The following is an 18,655-nucleotide window of genomic DNA, read 5'->3' on the forward strand; positions in this document are numbered from 1 at the left end:
TTCCAAAATGTTAAAGCACTCAACTTTAATAGTTTTATCTCCAACGAGATAGTTACACATTTGTTGTGTTAATATCACGAAAAGCTTAAAAACTAAAGCCATTTTGAATGTAAAATTGAATATTACAATTGTAATTCGTTGTTTTTTTTGTACCTTTTGGTCAAGAAACTTTAAAGATAAGGCTCTTAGCACTGAATAAACGATGATCCATGAATAACAAGAAAATACGATTCACCATGAAAATCGCGTGCATTGTAAGATTTATGAAGGGATTAATTTGTGACAGAAAGTACTGAATAGTATTTTTGTTTATAAATCTTACAATTTTTGTCTCAATCACATATTTTTGGGTAGGCAAAATATTTTTTTCTTGCAATTGGATTGCGAGTCCTGCACATGATCATATCACTTCAGACAAGCTGATACAGGTACTAAAAGAGGATGAGAATATACAAAGAAATATTTTAAGAGTTAAGTGGGAAGCAATGTATAGCTAAAAGTGAAACACAGAAAGTATTTGGTTTTTGAATGAAATATTTCATATATTGTTACGACTGTAGGTCTTAAAACATGTAACAGATAGAAGTCAAACCAACACTTTTAGTTAAGTCAACAATCTATTTTTGTTTACAGCACAAAATGAAAATTCAAAGGAATTTAGCATTAGTGTTTATTATAATCCAAATAATCCTAAATGCCCTCTCCTAATTCGAACATATAGAATGATGTGAATGAGTTTCAGTGGTCTTGAATGTCCTAACACAAGATGGATTTGAATGAGTTCAAGATAATCCAAAGTAGTGTATAGAAATGTTAAGGTCTTTCAATGTTTTAGTAATTCCAATGAATATTTTAAATAAATAATTCCTTTTACAACTGACAGCGTGATTTAAAGCACGAATGAAGTATTTGTTAATCAAATCTACAGGGCATCGGACAGGGTAGGACAAACAGGAAACATTGGGGGTGTCCACCATGATCAGAGGGTACAAACGCCATTACATATTGTAATTAATATTGGCCTTCTGAATAACGTTTTCTAGGGCGCACAAATCCTGTAATCTGCCTGCCTCTTTATACACATTTTCACTTGACCTACATCGTTTTTGAACGTGAAGATTTCCAACCGAAAACCAGAGTCTAACTGTAAACAAGACTAATGGACTAAGGTTAGCTATGTAAGCATTCTGTTTACAACTTAATATCATGGACAAAAGTTAAGCATTTAGCATAAATTAAATTACACAACTATATCTACTCAGAAAGGTAAAGTTTCCTTAAAGGTATATTTTGAACGGCAAAAACATCAATTTACATGAATTTTATTTCCATTTTGTTCCACTGCATTGGACATTAGCATTACTACATAGATGAACTGATGACATTTTACAATACCTTTAGGCAACGACCTGTTACGAATTTAGGTCTATATGTAATGCATATGTAAGTTTATTAAATCAATGACTGTTTTCAAACGAAAATGAAAAGACTTTAATTTTGATAACACATTTCTTACGCAGATTGATACAGTGTGCACGGTGGTGGCGGGGTAGTACTTTAGATGCATTATAGAGCGGTTGCTTCTGGTAGATTTCAGAGTGTACCATCTTTAAACAAAATATTATATTGATTGTTAGTCGATTCGTATGTATTTTGGATCTTTATTTTGTTTATTTCTGTATTTTAAGGGAAATTTGTGGCATCAGCAAAGATGCAATCTTGTTCAGTAATAGTCGTTGCACTAACATTTGGAATGTCACTCGAAATCGATTTGCAATCAGCATGCATCAGTCCAGGATTTCTCCATCATTTGCATCATTTGCAAACATGATTATTATGATGCGTGCGTATTTAAAGTCAAGTGTTTTCTTACAAATAACTATGAGTGCCAAGTATATATGATGTTTTACGGGTTTAAGAATATCGAAAAGTAACAGGTGGTATGAGATCAATCATTAATAATTTGCACAGTGCATGTTGAAAACTAACTATAAGAGGTTAATACTTAAAACATACTTGTTGTTTAGATTTTTTGCGCCTCCTTTTTGATTACATAACTGTATATTAGATGGCTCTGAAACCTTAAAACATTTTATGATCTGTCCAACGTCATGGAGAGAGAGAGAGAGAGAGAGAGAGAGAGAGTAGCATATGAAGATAAATTGAACTAAGCTTAAATACGGAGTAACATTTATAATGCGAGATACGTTTCCTCAGTTGGAAAAGAAAATTAAAAAAAAATAGTACCCACGCTGTGGCCATGTCATTTTCCCCCCACTGATATATTTCCGTATCTGATTATGAAGTATATCATACAATATCTGTATTGAAACTTTACTTAATATGAAATTGTACAATTGGTTTTTGGTGTTGTTTGTTTACGTAATTTAAGCAGACAAACTGTCTGGTTCATTTCAATATGAGTGTATATTTCAATGTTTGTAGTATGGATAAGATAGTTGCATGTCATTTGATATTGTCGTCTGCTTTGATTATACTTTAGGTCTTATTCTGAGATTATGATGACCTTTCTACTGCTTGATTTGCAAATATATCAGACGAAGATGATGTTCTTGGATAACCATTTATGACGCATTGGAGGTTTGTTATTATGGAGGTCTATTCCGTGTGATTCTCTGCAAAAAGGGCCTGTTTGACAAATATTATGACAGTTGGTTTAGGAAACGCTCTTGTAAAATAAGGTAGCTAAACAATTCTAATTCATTAAAATATATACTACCTTGATTAACCGCCATTATTATTTATCTTCCGTCAGTCTACATTTCATTGTGTGAAAGTTTTCTACAACTTATTTATTTTGTGCATTCCTATAAAATAGTGTTCGTATAAATGGCTATCAAAGTCGCGGCATACTGTAAGAGAAATATTACCAGAAATTCATGCCCATGATTTTGAGGATGAAACCACCGGCTCCTATCCAAAATACCATCTGCTGCCACGGTAGAGTCAAGATAAAGGAAACAAAATAATAGTTCGGTGAATCCTGAAGATTATATTCATTTTTGAGCTACACAAAAAGCTACTTATTGAGAGTTTCGAACGACGGTCTTCACGTACACTGAAATGTAATTGTTTAGAGAAGTCCATATATGATGCCACGCACTGAAAGAGACATGTGTGACGATGTGTGATGATTAGAGTGGAGCGGGTTTGAAATATGTGACGTCCAAAAAAGACAACAACAGTGCCATCTACCAGAGAAGATATAAACTACTTAACATCGCAGTGTTGAAGAAAAGTTGAAAGTACTGGAAGTACTTGCGCAGTGGAGCTAAACGCGGATTGTTTGATCAAGTTGCTGAGAAACAACATTCATTGCCATTGCTACGCTGTGACGACTGTACTATCTCTCATCTTCCCATGAAAATACAAAGTTCCTGTTTATTAAAAGGTATTAAATTGAGCAATATACTAATTGTTAAAATCAATATGGACTTACAAAATCCGTATGTAAAGGTGTGCGTATCATGGCATGTGTAATGCAACACATTTCCCATTTATCATATATGGATAAAATGGTTAAAATATACTCATTTCTTTCTAACGTTACAGAGATGTTGAGCTGGCATCAAAGTTGTTTGCAGAATTGTATAGTTTGTCGTCTTCACCCAATGCAAATCACAGAGAAGAAACACAGACTAATGAGCAATCCACTAAGGGAGGGATTTCCATAAATCCAGACAGAGTAAATGATGGTGCCACAACTACGTCGTCTTCAGAAGTGTCTCAGAACCTTCAACGGAATTTTGAAGTGGTTAAAAAGACTCTGGCACAGTTGAAAGCTGATCAGCAGTAAATAATGCTTTCAATATTTTTTGAGTGCAAAAGTAATGCATGTAACAACATTTCAAAGTAAGTTGATGCAATGAGAATTTCTTTTGGTGTCCCAATCGGTTAATATTCATTTGGTTTATATCTGACAATGACATGTTAACTATATTCGACTCTTGATATGTTATAGCAGAGACACACTGGGCAGTGTTTACCTGTCAACAGTGTTAGACATTGGCCTGCATGTGATATAGCAATGAGCAATGTGAATGTGAAAATAGTTCATCGCTAATGATTTATATTAATTGGAAATCGTTTGCATATTGTACATTAGATCAACGTATTCTCAGAGAAATAACGGAATATGTGTGAATAAAAGCGCTGCTTTTCGTCGCTGTTTCAATAAAAAAATAAAGACCCACAACCCCTTTAAAAACACAACAATCTCCCCAAGCAAAAGCCAAACACCAAAGCCAACAACAAAGAAAACCTACTCCAATCCCAAGTTTTATTAGGTCACTATTTAACATTTTGTTTCAGGACTTGTTTGAGTAGGGGAATTATTGTAGACTAGATGAGGTAGAGTATTGTAAATGACCAAACAAAACGTTTTTGATGCATATTTTAAATGCAACTTTCGACATAAGGAAAAGTTAACTTATACAAATTAACTATGACTTAGTTTTAAAAAAAGTTGAAAATATACTATGCATTTGCGTTCAGTACATATATTAGTTTTGAACACGTCAGTTGTTATTCCCCGTTTCATACAGAGACAATAAATAAAAGTTGTTATTTAATTGCAGCAATATAGAAGACTTCCATAGTCGCTTGGGAGAATTGGGCCATTTGTCACAAAATATGGAAGGAGGGGACGAGAACTGCGATCGTAGGAAGATTACAAACTCCTCAGACAAAACATTTGCTAGAAAAGGTGTGGCGAGTGAGGACAAGACGCATCCAAAACAGAAGAAAGTCAATGTTGGGGAAATAATAAACGAAGTAGAAATAATAGTCAGAAGACAAGCGGACGAGATAGAGAAGTAATTATTTTAAATTTTAAATTTTACTTAAGGCTTTATTGTTAAAGCGGTAATATGTAGGACGATCTGAATAGTAATTAATTGTGCTCTTTTAGCTCGAATTCCCATATATATATATATATATATATATATATATATATATATATATATATATATATATATATATATATATATATAATATTAACTCCACGAAAAATATGGTAGGACAAATAAGATAAATATTATTAATAAAAACTGTAAAATAGCTGTAAAATAGGGGACATGCAACTTGAAGTGATATGCTACTTTTAATATACGGCAGATAGTTTTCTAATAGTGATGTTTCTTAATATTGCAACTGAGTTTAATCATATGAGTTAGAAATAGGTGCAATGGAAAAAGTAAAATGTGACTTGTTTGGTTAGATTAGGTAGTGATTAAATGTAAACACATCATAATTATCAGTTTTGCGCTTATTATTTTCAATTCACCATGTTGACCTATCACTGAGTTACAGCTGTTGTTTTCCGTAGTTAAGTCCCTTTCTCTTTGTTTAAGGTTATTTTTGTCAAAAGAGCAGATCAAGTAATATTGCTATCGATGATGCTGCTGTTGCTGATGATGAAGATGATGCTGATTGTAATGAAAATTAAGTTCTATAATTATGTTGTTACAGTTTTTTTTTGACTATCATTTTAAAATTTAATTGTTTTTATATATGTGGTCGGTGATTACATATTTGGAATCTGTGGTAGTAAGACATTATGCAGAATGTTGGGTTCACATCATCTTGCTTGTTAATGCTTTCTGATCTTTCGTTATGATATCTATAGATAAGATGAAACACGGATACAGTATAAATATTTATCTATCCGTGGTCAAGCCGGGCATAATTGGTGACTATCAAAAACGTGACTGGAAAACAACAGAACAATGGTTTATATATAACAGTTTAAATTACTCTTGAAACAATAAAACATATTGAGGCAACAGACACACGTCATAATTCAAATATATTCTTTTGGTTCTTATAGGTTGAAATCAGATTTGATAGAAGTAGAGAAAATGCAGCAAAAAGTACAATCCGTTGAAAGAACAAAGCTTGAGGAAGAAGTGGAGTCTCTTCGAACGAGGTACTTTCTTGTAATATTTGTCATGTATATTCTTGAAGAATTAGGCACATATAAAATGAGCTGAATCTTTACTAGTTCTTATTCTTCAATGACCTAGCTGAGCATGTGTTAATATTTTAAATAAAAATTTAATTTTTACTATGCTATTAGGGCTGGTATTTGAAAGTAAGGTAAATAAAGATTTCTACATTATACCATCTTTTGGTGTTATTTTAGGGTAACAGTGTTACTGTTAATAATATACTTATTAGGACTAAAACATACAAATGTGAGGTCATAACGTGAATAATTTGTTCATTGTAGAACGATCTGAAAATAAACAAGTCGATCACATTAGATATGACATACAATTCGAGTGCCTGATCATTTGTTTACATCATTCTAAAGCAAATCTTTACGTAGATTGAGCAAACTGGCAGGAGCTAAACTCATCAACGATAATCCAGGTATCACTGATCTGAGTGACCCAAACAGACCAACGAAATTGGGAGAACATTTTTCTGAGCTTTATAGCAACGAGTGGACAGACGTTTTTGAAAGAAGGTCTGTAAATAAAAAGATACCTGAAAATGACATTATCAAGAATTTGCTGGACATCCTTATTGTAAGTAGATATTTAGCTATACGGTTTAGGTTATCCATTGTCCTTATTAATATTGTCTTTAGTAGAATTGTGAATATCATACTCACAAAATCATTTCATGCCAGTAGATACGAAAAGACATACTATTACAAGAGTAAAGAAGTCATCTTAAAATTTCAACACCAGTTTGTATGTGCTGAACAATTAGATACTTTTGAGACAATAATTTATCAAATTTTAAATAGGTAATGAATGATAAAGATATTCTACAACAATGCCTAATGAAAATATCCCTTGATCTGATCTATTCACTTTCGAATTTAATAAATTTGCCTGGAAAGATATGACAGCTTCTAGTGAAAGCCATTAACTTAGGGCATGAACTTGGTGAATTAGCTTCCTTGCAGAAAGAAGGACTTATTGTTTGTATACCAAAATTTCGTAAACCTAAGCAATACATTTTAAATGGGAGACCTATTTCACTTGTAAATGTATCATACAAAGCTGCTTCTGCAAGTAGGGTTAAAGCTATGTTAAAAACAATTATACATAAAGGTAAAGCAGAGTTTCCAAAACGGATGACACTTGGAGGGAATATTAGAAATTTAAACGATTTAATGTTTTACACCAAAAGTGCAAATATAACTGGGTTGTTTGTTTGACTGATTTTGAAAAAAACATTTGACTCAGTTGTTTGTTCATTTATTAGTAAAGTTAGTAGTTTTTCAATTCTTATGAATTGGATTAAGTTTTGTTATTGAAACATAATAATCATCTGTAGATATTATTGGTCGATTGTCCGATTGGTTTCATATGGAAAGACGATTTATACATGCGGATGCACTCTCTCCATGCATGTTTGTCAGGTAGCTGAGATTGTTGTTCATATGATAAAAAACATAACAATATTTAGAGAATTAACAAAGGTGATATAACTGTATTCTTTCTCAGTAAGCTGACGATGCAACAGTTATTCTTGATGGGTCAAATGAATCTCTAATATCTGCTTTACATCTTTTATATCAATATGCCAAGTTTCTAGTCTAATCATAAATATTGAAGAAACTAATGTTGTTTGGATAGGACTTAAAACAGGTAGGTAGGGACTGCATTTGGAAGTTTAACTGCGATTATGAGTTTAAATATAAAATTAAACATCATTACCAAATCCATCCAAGCAGGTTCTTAGTAAGCTAAATACACTCCTTTACGGGTTGTATGGCGTGGAGCAAACGACAAAAGAAAAAATGTTGCTGTGAAAGATTATTATGAGATGGATTAAATATGACTAATACATTTGCGTTTGTATACGCGTTGGAAATTACACGGCTTAGATAAATACTGTCTGATAAATCAAAACGGAAAAGTTTATTACAACTTTCAGTGTCAAATATTAATAATTTCCTTTCATTTGTAATAATTTTCTTATCTCTGTGAAAACGAATTTTAATCCGTTTTGGCTAAAAGTCTTTTATGCATATTTATTGCTAACAAAATCATTAAAAGTAGTCATAGCCGAACATTTTATAGAAACACAAATATTGTTTAAACCTTAAATTACAATATATGGTAAAAGTATTTTACAAAGTATATGTTTTTGGAAAATCATTAGATATGTGTTTGGTTTTATTAATGATCATGGTTCCTAGATAGGTTTTGACAGTCTTAGAAGTAGATTTTCGATTAACATTAATTTCATAGATTTTCAAGGTATACTTGAGGATATAAAGTCATTAAAAATAAACTATCAGTTAGAACTCAGATCTGCCACAACCTTTTATAATTTTTGCCGTGCATACCATTACAAGAAATGAAAAGGACAGAGAAGTAGTTATGAAAAACTAATTCGAAGTAATGAAGAAAAGGTAATTTTAAATTAGGCAATTTAGAAGCTGACGACTGGCTGACATTGTTCTTGTTACCATATTAAACTTCAAAATGTTCAAATCTTAGATGATTGCAGCTGGAAATATTAATTTAATTTTGCCTGCGAATGCATTTCTCAAAGAATTAGAATGTTCTCAAATGAGATCTGTTATTTTTGTATGTTACATGTAGATACAATTTCGCATGTCTTTTTGGATTGTCACATTACATAGCTTTTAATAAACTGTATTTTACAATAACCAAGATGTAAATGTAAGTTTTACAAATAATTTGGAATTCACAAGCACAAATATTTTCTTTGGAATTAAAGACAAAACTTTGTCTTTTATTATTTGTATGATATACAATACATGTATAAAGGTAGATTTAATAGTGAGAATCCAAGTTTGTCTCAGTTTATTTTTTTTCTTCTTCTAATGGTAATGTAGCACAATATAGCGTTCAAGGCACTGAAACTGGACAATATTTACAATAGATGGCTACTGTAAAACCAATTAGCCTCTATAGACTATGTTTTGGAAACATTTGTACTGGTTTACATATGCACATATCTTTATATGTATGTATGTATGTATGTATGTATGTATGTATGTATGTATGTATGTATGTATGTATGTATGTATCATTGTGAATGAGATTACCGATGAATGCATGCTCAAATGTTTGAGTTTCTAATATTTTCCGTACATATTGATATCTTATCTTTTGCATTTTCAGCAATATTTCTTCATGCATCCTAAGTTTAGATGAGACATTTACCTGTCTTTGTCATGATCTCTTGTAGGAAGAAAATTATTTTTTCTATTAGTATCAAATATTGTAGATCTTTGATTGTTTGGCAGTATTTAAACCCTTCCTGGAAGGTAATGTGAAATTCAGATATCTGATCTCCATATTCTGAATTTCACATTTTCCAGGAAGGGTTTAAATACTGCCAAACAATCAAAGATCTCCAAACTTCTGCTCTTCGAAAAATAATTTTCTTTCCTGCAAGAGATCATGCACAAAGACAGGTAAATGTCTCATCTAAACTTAGGATGCATGAAGAAATATGCATTCACGCACTTGTTACGTTTTTAGTTTTCGTAATTATTTGTTGCCATGGATTGTGAAACAAAACCATTTTCCCACACGTTCTTTAAGGTTTCAACATTTGATGGGTTAGAGATATGTCCCGTAACATTGAATTCTGGTATTATTTTATGAAAACCGATGCCGACAAATGTAAATGAAATATTAGGGCATTATATCTATTGTTTCATCTCCATTTATTTACATGAAAACAAAGGCATTTACATTGTTATGCTAGAAAGCTTAATTTCGTACTGATTAACAGGGTCTTAATTTTAAGTAATTCAATCATCTAGGTAAAGGAAGATACTGTCAACATGAATGAAATATTTGCAAGACATTTGACGGAGGCAATTAAGCTCAGCGGCGATATAACAAGCGAAGATGTCGCAAAGGTAGTATTTTCCATTTTTCACAAATCTCATGATGAATCAAAACTTTGTAATATATTCTTCTAGACAACACATTTAATATCATTTGTCATAAGAACGAGGAATTAGTGGTGTTTACAGCGGGAATATGGATGTTTCAAATGCATTGAACCTCGTACAAACACATTTCAGACAATGAGAAACGTTTGATCTTCCAATGATAGTCGATGAATAATAGTCAATGTTTTCAGCTTTATCACTAATATAGAAAACACAGCAGAAACTGAACGCTTCCAAGTAATTTAAATAGGAACGCTTCTCTTTCTAGCAGTTGAATATAATGCATAATCTCGTCGTAGTTTTGCTTGGTTTCAATTATGGGGCTATATATTCAGATATAAGTCTAGGCTCTCATTATAACAACTATTGACTAGTCTTAGCATAAATTAATACTGAAATACAAACTATTCGTATATATTAAGATTAACCATGTTTGCTTATTCAGTATATCACCTTTGTTGAGAAACAGTAAAGAAGTGGCACTTGCGACCAAATTTTAAGAAAAGAAACTCAAAATATCACTGTGATGTGTCAGGACAGGATGTTTTTCATGAATTATAGTTCTTCAAAGCCGTACTATACAACGCAAAGCTGAAGATCATGCGTGTTTCCCCAAAAACATTAAATCGACAGCAAAATAATTTTCTGTTATATACGTATTCTTGTCTTCAGTTTAAGATACACTTAAGACTTGAAATAACAATCATTTGCACACTTGTAGTGGTTAGAGATTTAGACTGCACTTACTATATTTGGTACATCCTTTTGTTTCCCCATATTTTTACCTGTTTCTCACACAAATGCAGCGCGAGTACATCTCCAGTGGCGAGAAACTGGGGTCCGAAATGGTAATCACCACTGGTAGGGAACTAAAGTTTGCGAAAAGGAGGGGGAATCTTCAACCACTGAGTCTCTTTTTACCTCGCAACTGCCACGCAATCATAGGAAATGTCATCTCTTGCAAAATTATATTTCCGGCATTATTTGGAATCTTGTAGGTTTATCTGGAACTTTAATGGATTCTGTCCTGTTTGGACGAATGCCAATCTGTTTTCTTTTGTCCAAGAACTCCTACACCAACATGAGCTTCTTTAGTGAATATCGATCTATGTTTTTATTTTGCGGGTCGAGTTGATTGCTATTTCGATATAATTCATTGATGTTTTGTTATCGCAGTGAATTTTTTAAGTGAATTCCACTTGTGAAAGTAATCACTGGTTTTTTGTTACGTTCAACATATTACATAGCGACCTGGCATTTTTCCGTTGTATGCAATGATTCCAAGCTGTATCAAGGTGGTATTGGTACATCAAATCAATCTCATCCATCGATTTCTGTTTGACGCTTTGTTAATTTTATTTTATGGTATATGAAGGTGTGTTAACCGTATTCACACTCTGATATGTGTTAGCCTGTGGAATACAATTATCATCAATACTGGCATATCCTCCCAACTGATTCAATACCCAGTCACCGTCAATATCTGTAAAAGTGTCAACGCGTGGATGTTCAGGATTCATCACGTATATGTATGTTAAATCTTAAACAGAAACGTCAAATACAGCTAAGGACCTTCTTGAATAGATTCTTCCTTCAAACTGAAAATAGCTTCCGATGAGTAATGAATATTAAGTCGGGTACTTTTTAGACTTTAAGTCGTAAAATTATCAGCAGAAAGAAAGTGATCAAACAACATATTTCTTTGAGTCAAAGAATGAAAATTAAAAGAAACATGTACGGTATTGTGAATTAAATCGCACATAATCCTAAATGTCTTATCACAAGTCCAAAAGTATAGCATATTCCGAATGAATTCAAATGGACTTGAATGTCATGTTGTATCACGATGATGTAATCCATAATGTCTTTAAATAATGTATTAACCATCCCCAAATACTGCATTAATCCGGTCAATGAGAACGTTAGAATTCTAACGAATGATTTAAATAAACACAGATATAAACTATAGCATAGATTCCCAAACACTGATATGAAGCAAGAATGAATAATTCTTTACCAAACCTTATTTATACATTTGTCAAAGGAAGTTCCTAGACATGAACCAATTGTAATCTAAACATTCCATAAAATAGAAACCAATTTTATTTCTAGAATATTTTGAATTCAATAAACTATTTCAGTATGTCCAAAAATGGCTACTATCTTAAAGTACGATCTACAATATTTGACAAAAGTTAAGTAGAAATTATCGATATAAATAACATTACAACTTAGTGATGTCTTTCGGAAAAGTCTGTAAACATGCCAGTGTGATTTGGTATCAGTCCATGTTTTTCAACAGGCGATGAATCACACGCTCGACATGATTGTTTTCGAATGCGAGCAAAATACTTTGGGTGGGTTCTTGGTGACATTCAACCTCAATTAGTGTCTATTATGAAAATATAATCGGATTCTCCAGCAGGCTGTTCACATTTGAAATATTCCAAAACAAGTGACGTGGTAAGCTGATACCTTGTTCAATACTTATTTGTCATAAGAATTATCCTGTGACAACACATGCCACCGAATGAAATCTTATCCATGCCAAACTCTTTAAATTATGTCAAGTGTGGTTCTGGATGTCGATTTCGTCCTTGATGACATCAACGTCCTGGAGGTTCAAAATTATATGGGCACCATAAGGAGACAAAACGTGTGCGAAATTGACCCATTTGTTGTTTGCGGAAGTGGAGATATCCTCTTACGTGCACTGTATATTAAAATATCGCACCGACAATATTCACTTTGAACCTGGATGTATGTCCCTGGGCGCTGCGAAGCTGATATAATTCTCGTACTCATGTTGGAGAGACGCTTGAAAGTGTCTCTACTTGGCTTCTACGTCATGCAACGATTGCCTAGTAATGTTTTGAAATCACTAACGCGCTTCTGTAACGTGAACTCAGGGACTTAAACTCGTTGGAGAGTCTAGTTGAAGTAGATTGCTGACGTGCAATATCAACTCGGCTACCCGTGAGGAGACTTCAATATGCAGCCACAAAACTGCTTCAACGTTAACAGTGGTTCGTTAGGGGAAGTTCTAAAAGTATATCTACCTTTTTGGACCTCTTGTGATCCTTATTCCTCGGTTGTGTTTGAAAGGTCAAGCTGATTAACGGTAAGATAACTTATAACTAAAGCATAATAGTTTACAATAAATTCTTATAGCATCATTTATAATAGACTAGGATAAAAACCGCAGTCTCTTTGATGCTGGATATTATTTTATAGACAAGTGTGCCATTCTCTTTTCGACATCGTTCGCTTTTTACTCAACAGAACGGACGACATCGTTCATTTTTTTCTGCAAAGCATCGACGGGATCTCTGCTATGGATCCGCATGGCTGAAATATCTGATTACGCGACTGGAATCAAGCTCCGATGCCGCATTTAAGGCATGCTCGAGTCAACACGAAACGAAAGCAAGTGAGATTTACAGTAGTCGCAATGGCATGGTTTGTGCCAAATTTCACTAAAGTTGACTACGCCATTTCAATCCAATGCCGCTTGTAAGGCAAGATTAAACCTATGAGCAAATATATTAGTTTATTTATTCATATTTCTATTCATTTTGCAGCCGCCTCCATTTTATTACCTCACATGCTCGCGGTGATATCTAACAAAAGAGGAAATAATGCAGATGTTAGATTGTATGGAGTCCGTAATGCGACGTACACTAGTTTGGTGTTATGTAAATCTGAATTTGTAGATCGGGCTTTTGTAAATAAACAGGCTTGTTATTCACATAATCATTGTAAAGTTTGCTTGCAAATGTCTATAAAGGTTCCATCAAATAGGTCTCCGCCTAAATGATTACCAACGTGAATACGTAAGAATTTGCATGTTTATAACCGACAATGTCAAAAGTCCTGCGGTACTTGTATATCTCAACTATGGGTTTTGGAAATGGCCTCCGAAAAGTTCTCTTACTGACTGCTCTGTTTCGGTTCATCAGAGCGTATTCTTCCTGTTCGGCTGGTCTGGATGCCTCTGCTATATTTTATTGCCAAAGGCATTATCATATCAATTTTCTCTTGGTGGTATTTTTGTGGCATTGTCACTGTCTTTATCTACCAGCGCGCGCACCAATTATTTTCAGCAACTTAAACTTTTCTAGCACGATTTGATATAATAACTTTTTCCACTCTTTGTTGTTCAGGTGTTCTTCACCGAGTTTCTGCCGCGTTATTTCCAAAGCAATTTATAATTCGAATACAAAATTTATAATGAAGCTCCGGATACGTATTTAAAATTGTTTATCAATTTAGAACCTCTTTGAAAAACTGACTTCACTATTCATCATCATTTTTGACTTCTATTTTTACGTGCAACTCAACATGTGATCAACATGTAATCAGCGTTTGTTCAGTTAATAAACATAATATCAGAGAGCATGAGTCGAGTCTGGAATATCTAAATCAAGGGTATGACTCGCTAGCTCATTAGTCCCTCAGACACATAACATGTGAAAAAACTGCAAAAATCTTAATAACGCATGGCAATAAACACGAAATGTACCCTCGGTTATTGCTTATGTTAAAATAAATCTCTCTTAGAATTGTTAATTGTGGTCTGTTGTTTTCGAGTTTAATAATTATTTCTTGTTCAATGATTCTTTGGAATAATTATCTAGATCGTGTGCATGGGCACAAGCGTGCACTCATAGTCAAGGCAAAGATATTAAATTTACACATCCACCAGCAATAATATAAGTCAATTTTGCATTCGGGTGGCTCAGTATAGGTGTTGAGGACTTCGATCTGAAAAAAGTTTTGCTATTTCTTTCAGAATTATAAGCATGTATGTTTAAATATTTTTAAATTCGATGTTTCTGTATAACATGACAATGCAGTTGCAGATGATCGATAACAGCACATTTTCTAGTTAGAGGCTCATGGAGGGTATCTGGGCGAGGGTAGGTGATCATAAGCAAGAACAGCAAGGGAAAATTGGATATGCTAATTTGTTGCCTTCATGTCGTTCTATGGGGATACGTATACTGTGACCCTTGCTATTCATTCTTATATGCGTGCACACAAATGTAACTTGAGAGTTTGTCTTTAGGTCCATGTGAGTAGTAAAGGGGGACACCCTACGTACAATGGGAATTAGCATTACAGGGACCCCTGGGACACTCTACGTACAATGGAAATTTAACATGGAGAAAAATCGTGGGACACTCTACGTACAAGGGGAATTTAACATGGGAATAAATCGTGGGTCACTCTACGTACAAGGGGAATTTAACATGGGAATAAATCGTGGGTCACTCTACGTACAAGGGAATTTAACATGGGGAATAGAGTTTGGGCCTGTTTAGGGACAAGGGGAATGGAACATGGGATTTTTTTTTTTTTTTAAATTTTTTTAAAAAAGGGGTAGGCAATGGAAAGGCTATCTCTTTTCGAGAAATATGGCTGGCCCTGAAAAGGGCCTTTGGGTTTATGTTAATGTATTCATTAACATAAATGGCACCGCATTGGTCTTCTTCTTGTCCTTAGGCTGCGTCTCACTGTTGGCCCGTAAATTAGCACTCTTTTCAGGCATCCTTGTCTTTCAACGTAGATCCTACGTATCCACAGGCTGGTGTTTGTCCTGTGGACAATGGTCCACTTCGATCGGACATACATGAGCATGTCCGTCCTGAACATCATCGTTGACACAAGCGTTGAAGAGTGCACATCGGTCCACATGTTGAGGCGCCGAGAACAGGTGAATCAATGAAGTGAACTGCGCTTATTTATAGGTACAGGAAGGATTGAAACGGATTGAGTTCATTCACCAATCCGAACACGCGTTACAAAATTCAGTCAGCCCGCATCCAATCCGAAGAGAGCAGTCTGTGACGTCACGTAGTCTATATAGATTCGCTAGTGCTTGTGTGCAGTCAATCTATGCAACAGTGATTCAACATGACGGAAATTCAGAAAACGATCCATTGGGGTGCACCAACAGGGGAGACTGTCCAAGGGAACCCGGACTTACTTTCAGAAGAGGTGAATTGGGATTTTGTGGATTTTCTCTCCTCGCAAGAATTTGTTCCGGAACCTTCGTTACCTTCTTCATTACCGCAAGTGGAGAATTTTAGACAGAGACAGAAAGAAGAATTGGAGAAATTTATACAACGACAAAAGGAAGCGGAACAAGCTTTTCTCCTACAGCAACAGCAGCAAAAAGAAGAGGTAAGAAAAAAACAACAGCAACAACAGCAAGAAGAAGTAGCAGCAGCAAAGAAACAAGAGGGTGAAAATCAAACGGTCACGGTACTGTTGGACATTTTAGCGGAGTTAAGAAGTCTGAAACAAATGTATCAGACTTCTTTATCACGACCGAAGAGAATACGACCTTCCCGAGCTAAACACGTCAACCCTGTGACTAAGCCTACGGTACCACCCTTAGTGATTTCAACCCAATCATCATCATCAACATTACGCAGTCCAGAAGTAGGCCTTGGCCGTGGCAAAGGCTTAAGGCAGTTAAAGTTGATTGCTTAAACTCACCCCTGCACCATGAAGAAAAAAGGCCCTTTTCAGGGCCACCCACATTTCTCGAAAAGAAATACAATTTCAATTTACCAATAACTCAAAAAAAACCCCACCCATTTTACCCTTATAGTACGTTTCTGTGTATGAGTGCGTGAGTGTAGCTTCTTATTTTAAAATCACAACTCAAAGACACTTACCTTGTATCATTCATTTATTCTTTTCTCCATTTTTTACAATCCAATTCTCAATTCACAACAGAACACTTTAATTAAAAGTTCATTGACTTCTTCTTTCTCCTTGTTTAGTCTCTCTGTTTTTTGAATTTCTTCACTGTCTTTTCCTCTTCTTTCTCCTCATTTTCTTCCCTTCTTCTTTTCTTCTCCTGTTTCTTTGCTTCATTTAAATAGAATTGTCTTCTTTCTTCCTCTTCTTCCTCTGAAGAATCCCTCTCTTCCTCTGAAGAATCCCTCTCTTCTTCTGAAGAATTCCTCTTTTTTTCTGATTCCTCTTGTTTCTTTTTTGGGCAATCTGGAGACCAATGTCCTTTTTCTTTACAATAATAACAGGTATCTTTACTTTTGTCCTTTTTAGCCCCTGTTTTTTTTCTTTTTTGACGGTCTGGACATTCTGAAGACCAATGCCCTTTCTTCTGACAGATATAGCAAGTATGTTGACTTTTATCTCGAAAGGAAGGAGAGTAGTCCGTCGGCTGGTCTGAAGAGAATTTTCTAATGACCCCTCGCAAAGCTCTGACGAAACGTTCCATCTGGTTAGTCTCTTCCATCGTTGTGCTCGGCTTGAGAGTGAAATGAATAGTGAAAGGACAAGACACGCACCCTTTTATATACGCTGGTCTGCCATGACTATAAATTAGTTTATGGTGTTTACACTTGAGTCATTTGACGTTTTGCACTCAAGATGAAACGATCCCATTCATTCGAGAAGAAAGAAGAAGAAGAAGAAAGTAAGAGGCAGAAACGTGATCTATCGCCTCGTACCAGAGCTGAAATCTTGGCACAAATTCATGCCAGTGATTTTGAAGAGGACATGAGTGAACCAGAATTTGAAACCTCTAAACCAAGTTCGTCACCCTTAGTCAACCCTGAAAAATACTATTCCATTCGAGAGACGGAAAAGCGCTCCTCTAGAAAATTTAGAACCACGGCTTACACCTACACGGTGAAGTTTAAAGATTTCAAGGCCGACGTACCCTTGGAGAAAGCAGAAGGGTTCATCACCGAGATGTGGGATTCTTTGCTCACCTCACTCAAGCGACAATGTCAAGCCAAAGAAGACGATCGCTTGACACTATCCATAGATCACGACGGTTTGAAATCCCCTGTTTGGATCGAGTTTAGCAGACCCGCAGAACTGACCCCTTCCAAAATCATGGACAAGATTCAACACGTACAACAATCTAATGACCAGTTTGACATCACCGATGGTAAAGCCACACTGAAAATGGCTCACGTCTCTCTTCCTCAAGGGACAGGACGCAAAAAGATGTTATTGGTGGACGACCTTTGCAACACCAAAACAAGTCTCGTCCGAATTAACAACCCTCATGACCAGATGTGTTTAGCTCGAGCCATCGTGGTGGGGCGAACCTATGCCAACAAGAACGACACGGTAGAATGGAAAAGAACCTGGAACACTATTCAACGTTCCTATCGAGCCAAACAACGAAACGAAGCAGAACTCCTGTTACAACAAGCCGGACTGTCCAAAGACACACCCTGTGGCATTCCTGAGATGCAAAAATTGCAAGATGCCCTAGCTCCACGATACACCTTGAAAGTGCACCCTCAAGAAGTGCGTGGGTCTCTGTTGTTTCGAGGCCAAGACTTTAAGGACGGAAAATACATTCACCTTTATCATCACGATGACCATTTCGATACCATTACCAGTATCACTGCATTCCTGCGATACGGTTATTATTGTGAGAAATGTGACTATGGTTATAACAATCGAGAGCAACACAAACATTGCGGATGGAAATGCCCAGGATGTTTGGCCTCTCCACCCTGTCTGAGCGAAGACCCAGTGCCTTGTTCAACTTGTCAGCGCACGTTTGTCAGTCCTACCTGTTACCAACAACATCTGAAAACACAAGGTTCACAGAAGAAATGTGCTTGTCAACTGCTGAGATTGTGCCCTACGTGTGAACAAGTCATACGTACCAGTAAGGCCAAGACACACGTATGTCGAGGAAAGAAAAGATGTCACATTTGTCACCACATCGTGGAC

General features: G+C 35.1%; 1 protein-coding gene across 6 annotated transcripts in view; it reads left to right on the forward strand.

Moving 5' to 3' along the window:
- The window catches only part of LOC149797561 (uncharacterized), a 71,856-nt gene that overhangs the window by 35,435 nt on the left and 17,766 nt on the right, over positions 1–18,655 (forward strand). For 3 of the 6 annotated variants that reach the window (XM_089962430.1, XM_089962433.1, XM_089962432.1), the window contains 6 exons: positions 3,574–3,813; positions 4,599–4,835; positions 5,849–5,947; positions 6,335–6,551; positions 9,335–9,430; positions 9,785–9,883. In XM_089962430.1, the coding sequence (XP_089818556.1) occupies positions 3,574–3,813; positions 4,599–4,835; positions 5,849–5,947; positions 6,335–6,551; positions 9,335–9,430; positions 9,785–9,883 (988 nt within the window). Of the gene's footprint in view, positions 1–3,573; positions 3,814–4,598; positions 4,836–5,848; positions 5,948–6,334; positions 6,552–9,334; positions 9,431–9,784; positions 9,885–13,201; positions 13,350–18,655 lie in introns of those variants that run through there. The other 3 variants (XM_089962434.1, XM_089962431.1, XM_089962435.1) reach the window with 3 other exon arrangements.

This window comes from Sinohyriopsis cumingii, chromosome 6 (assembly GCF_028554795.1).
Source record: "Sinohyriopsis cumingii isolate HCF-2022 chromosome 6, ASM2855479v2, whole genome shotgun sequence".
Classification (NCBI taxonomy): domain Eukaryota; kingdom Metazoa; phylum Mollusca; class Bivalvia; order Unionida; family Unionidae; genus Sinohyriopsis; species Sinohyriopsis cumingii.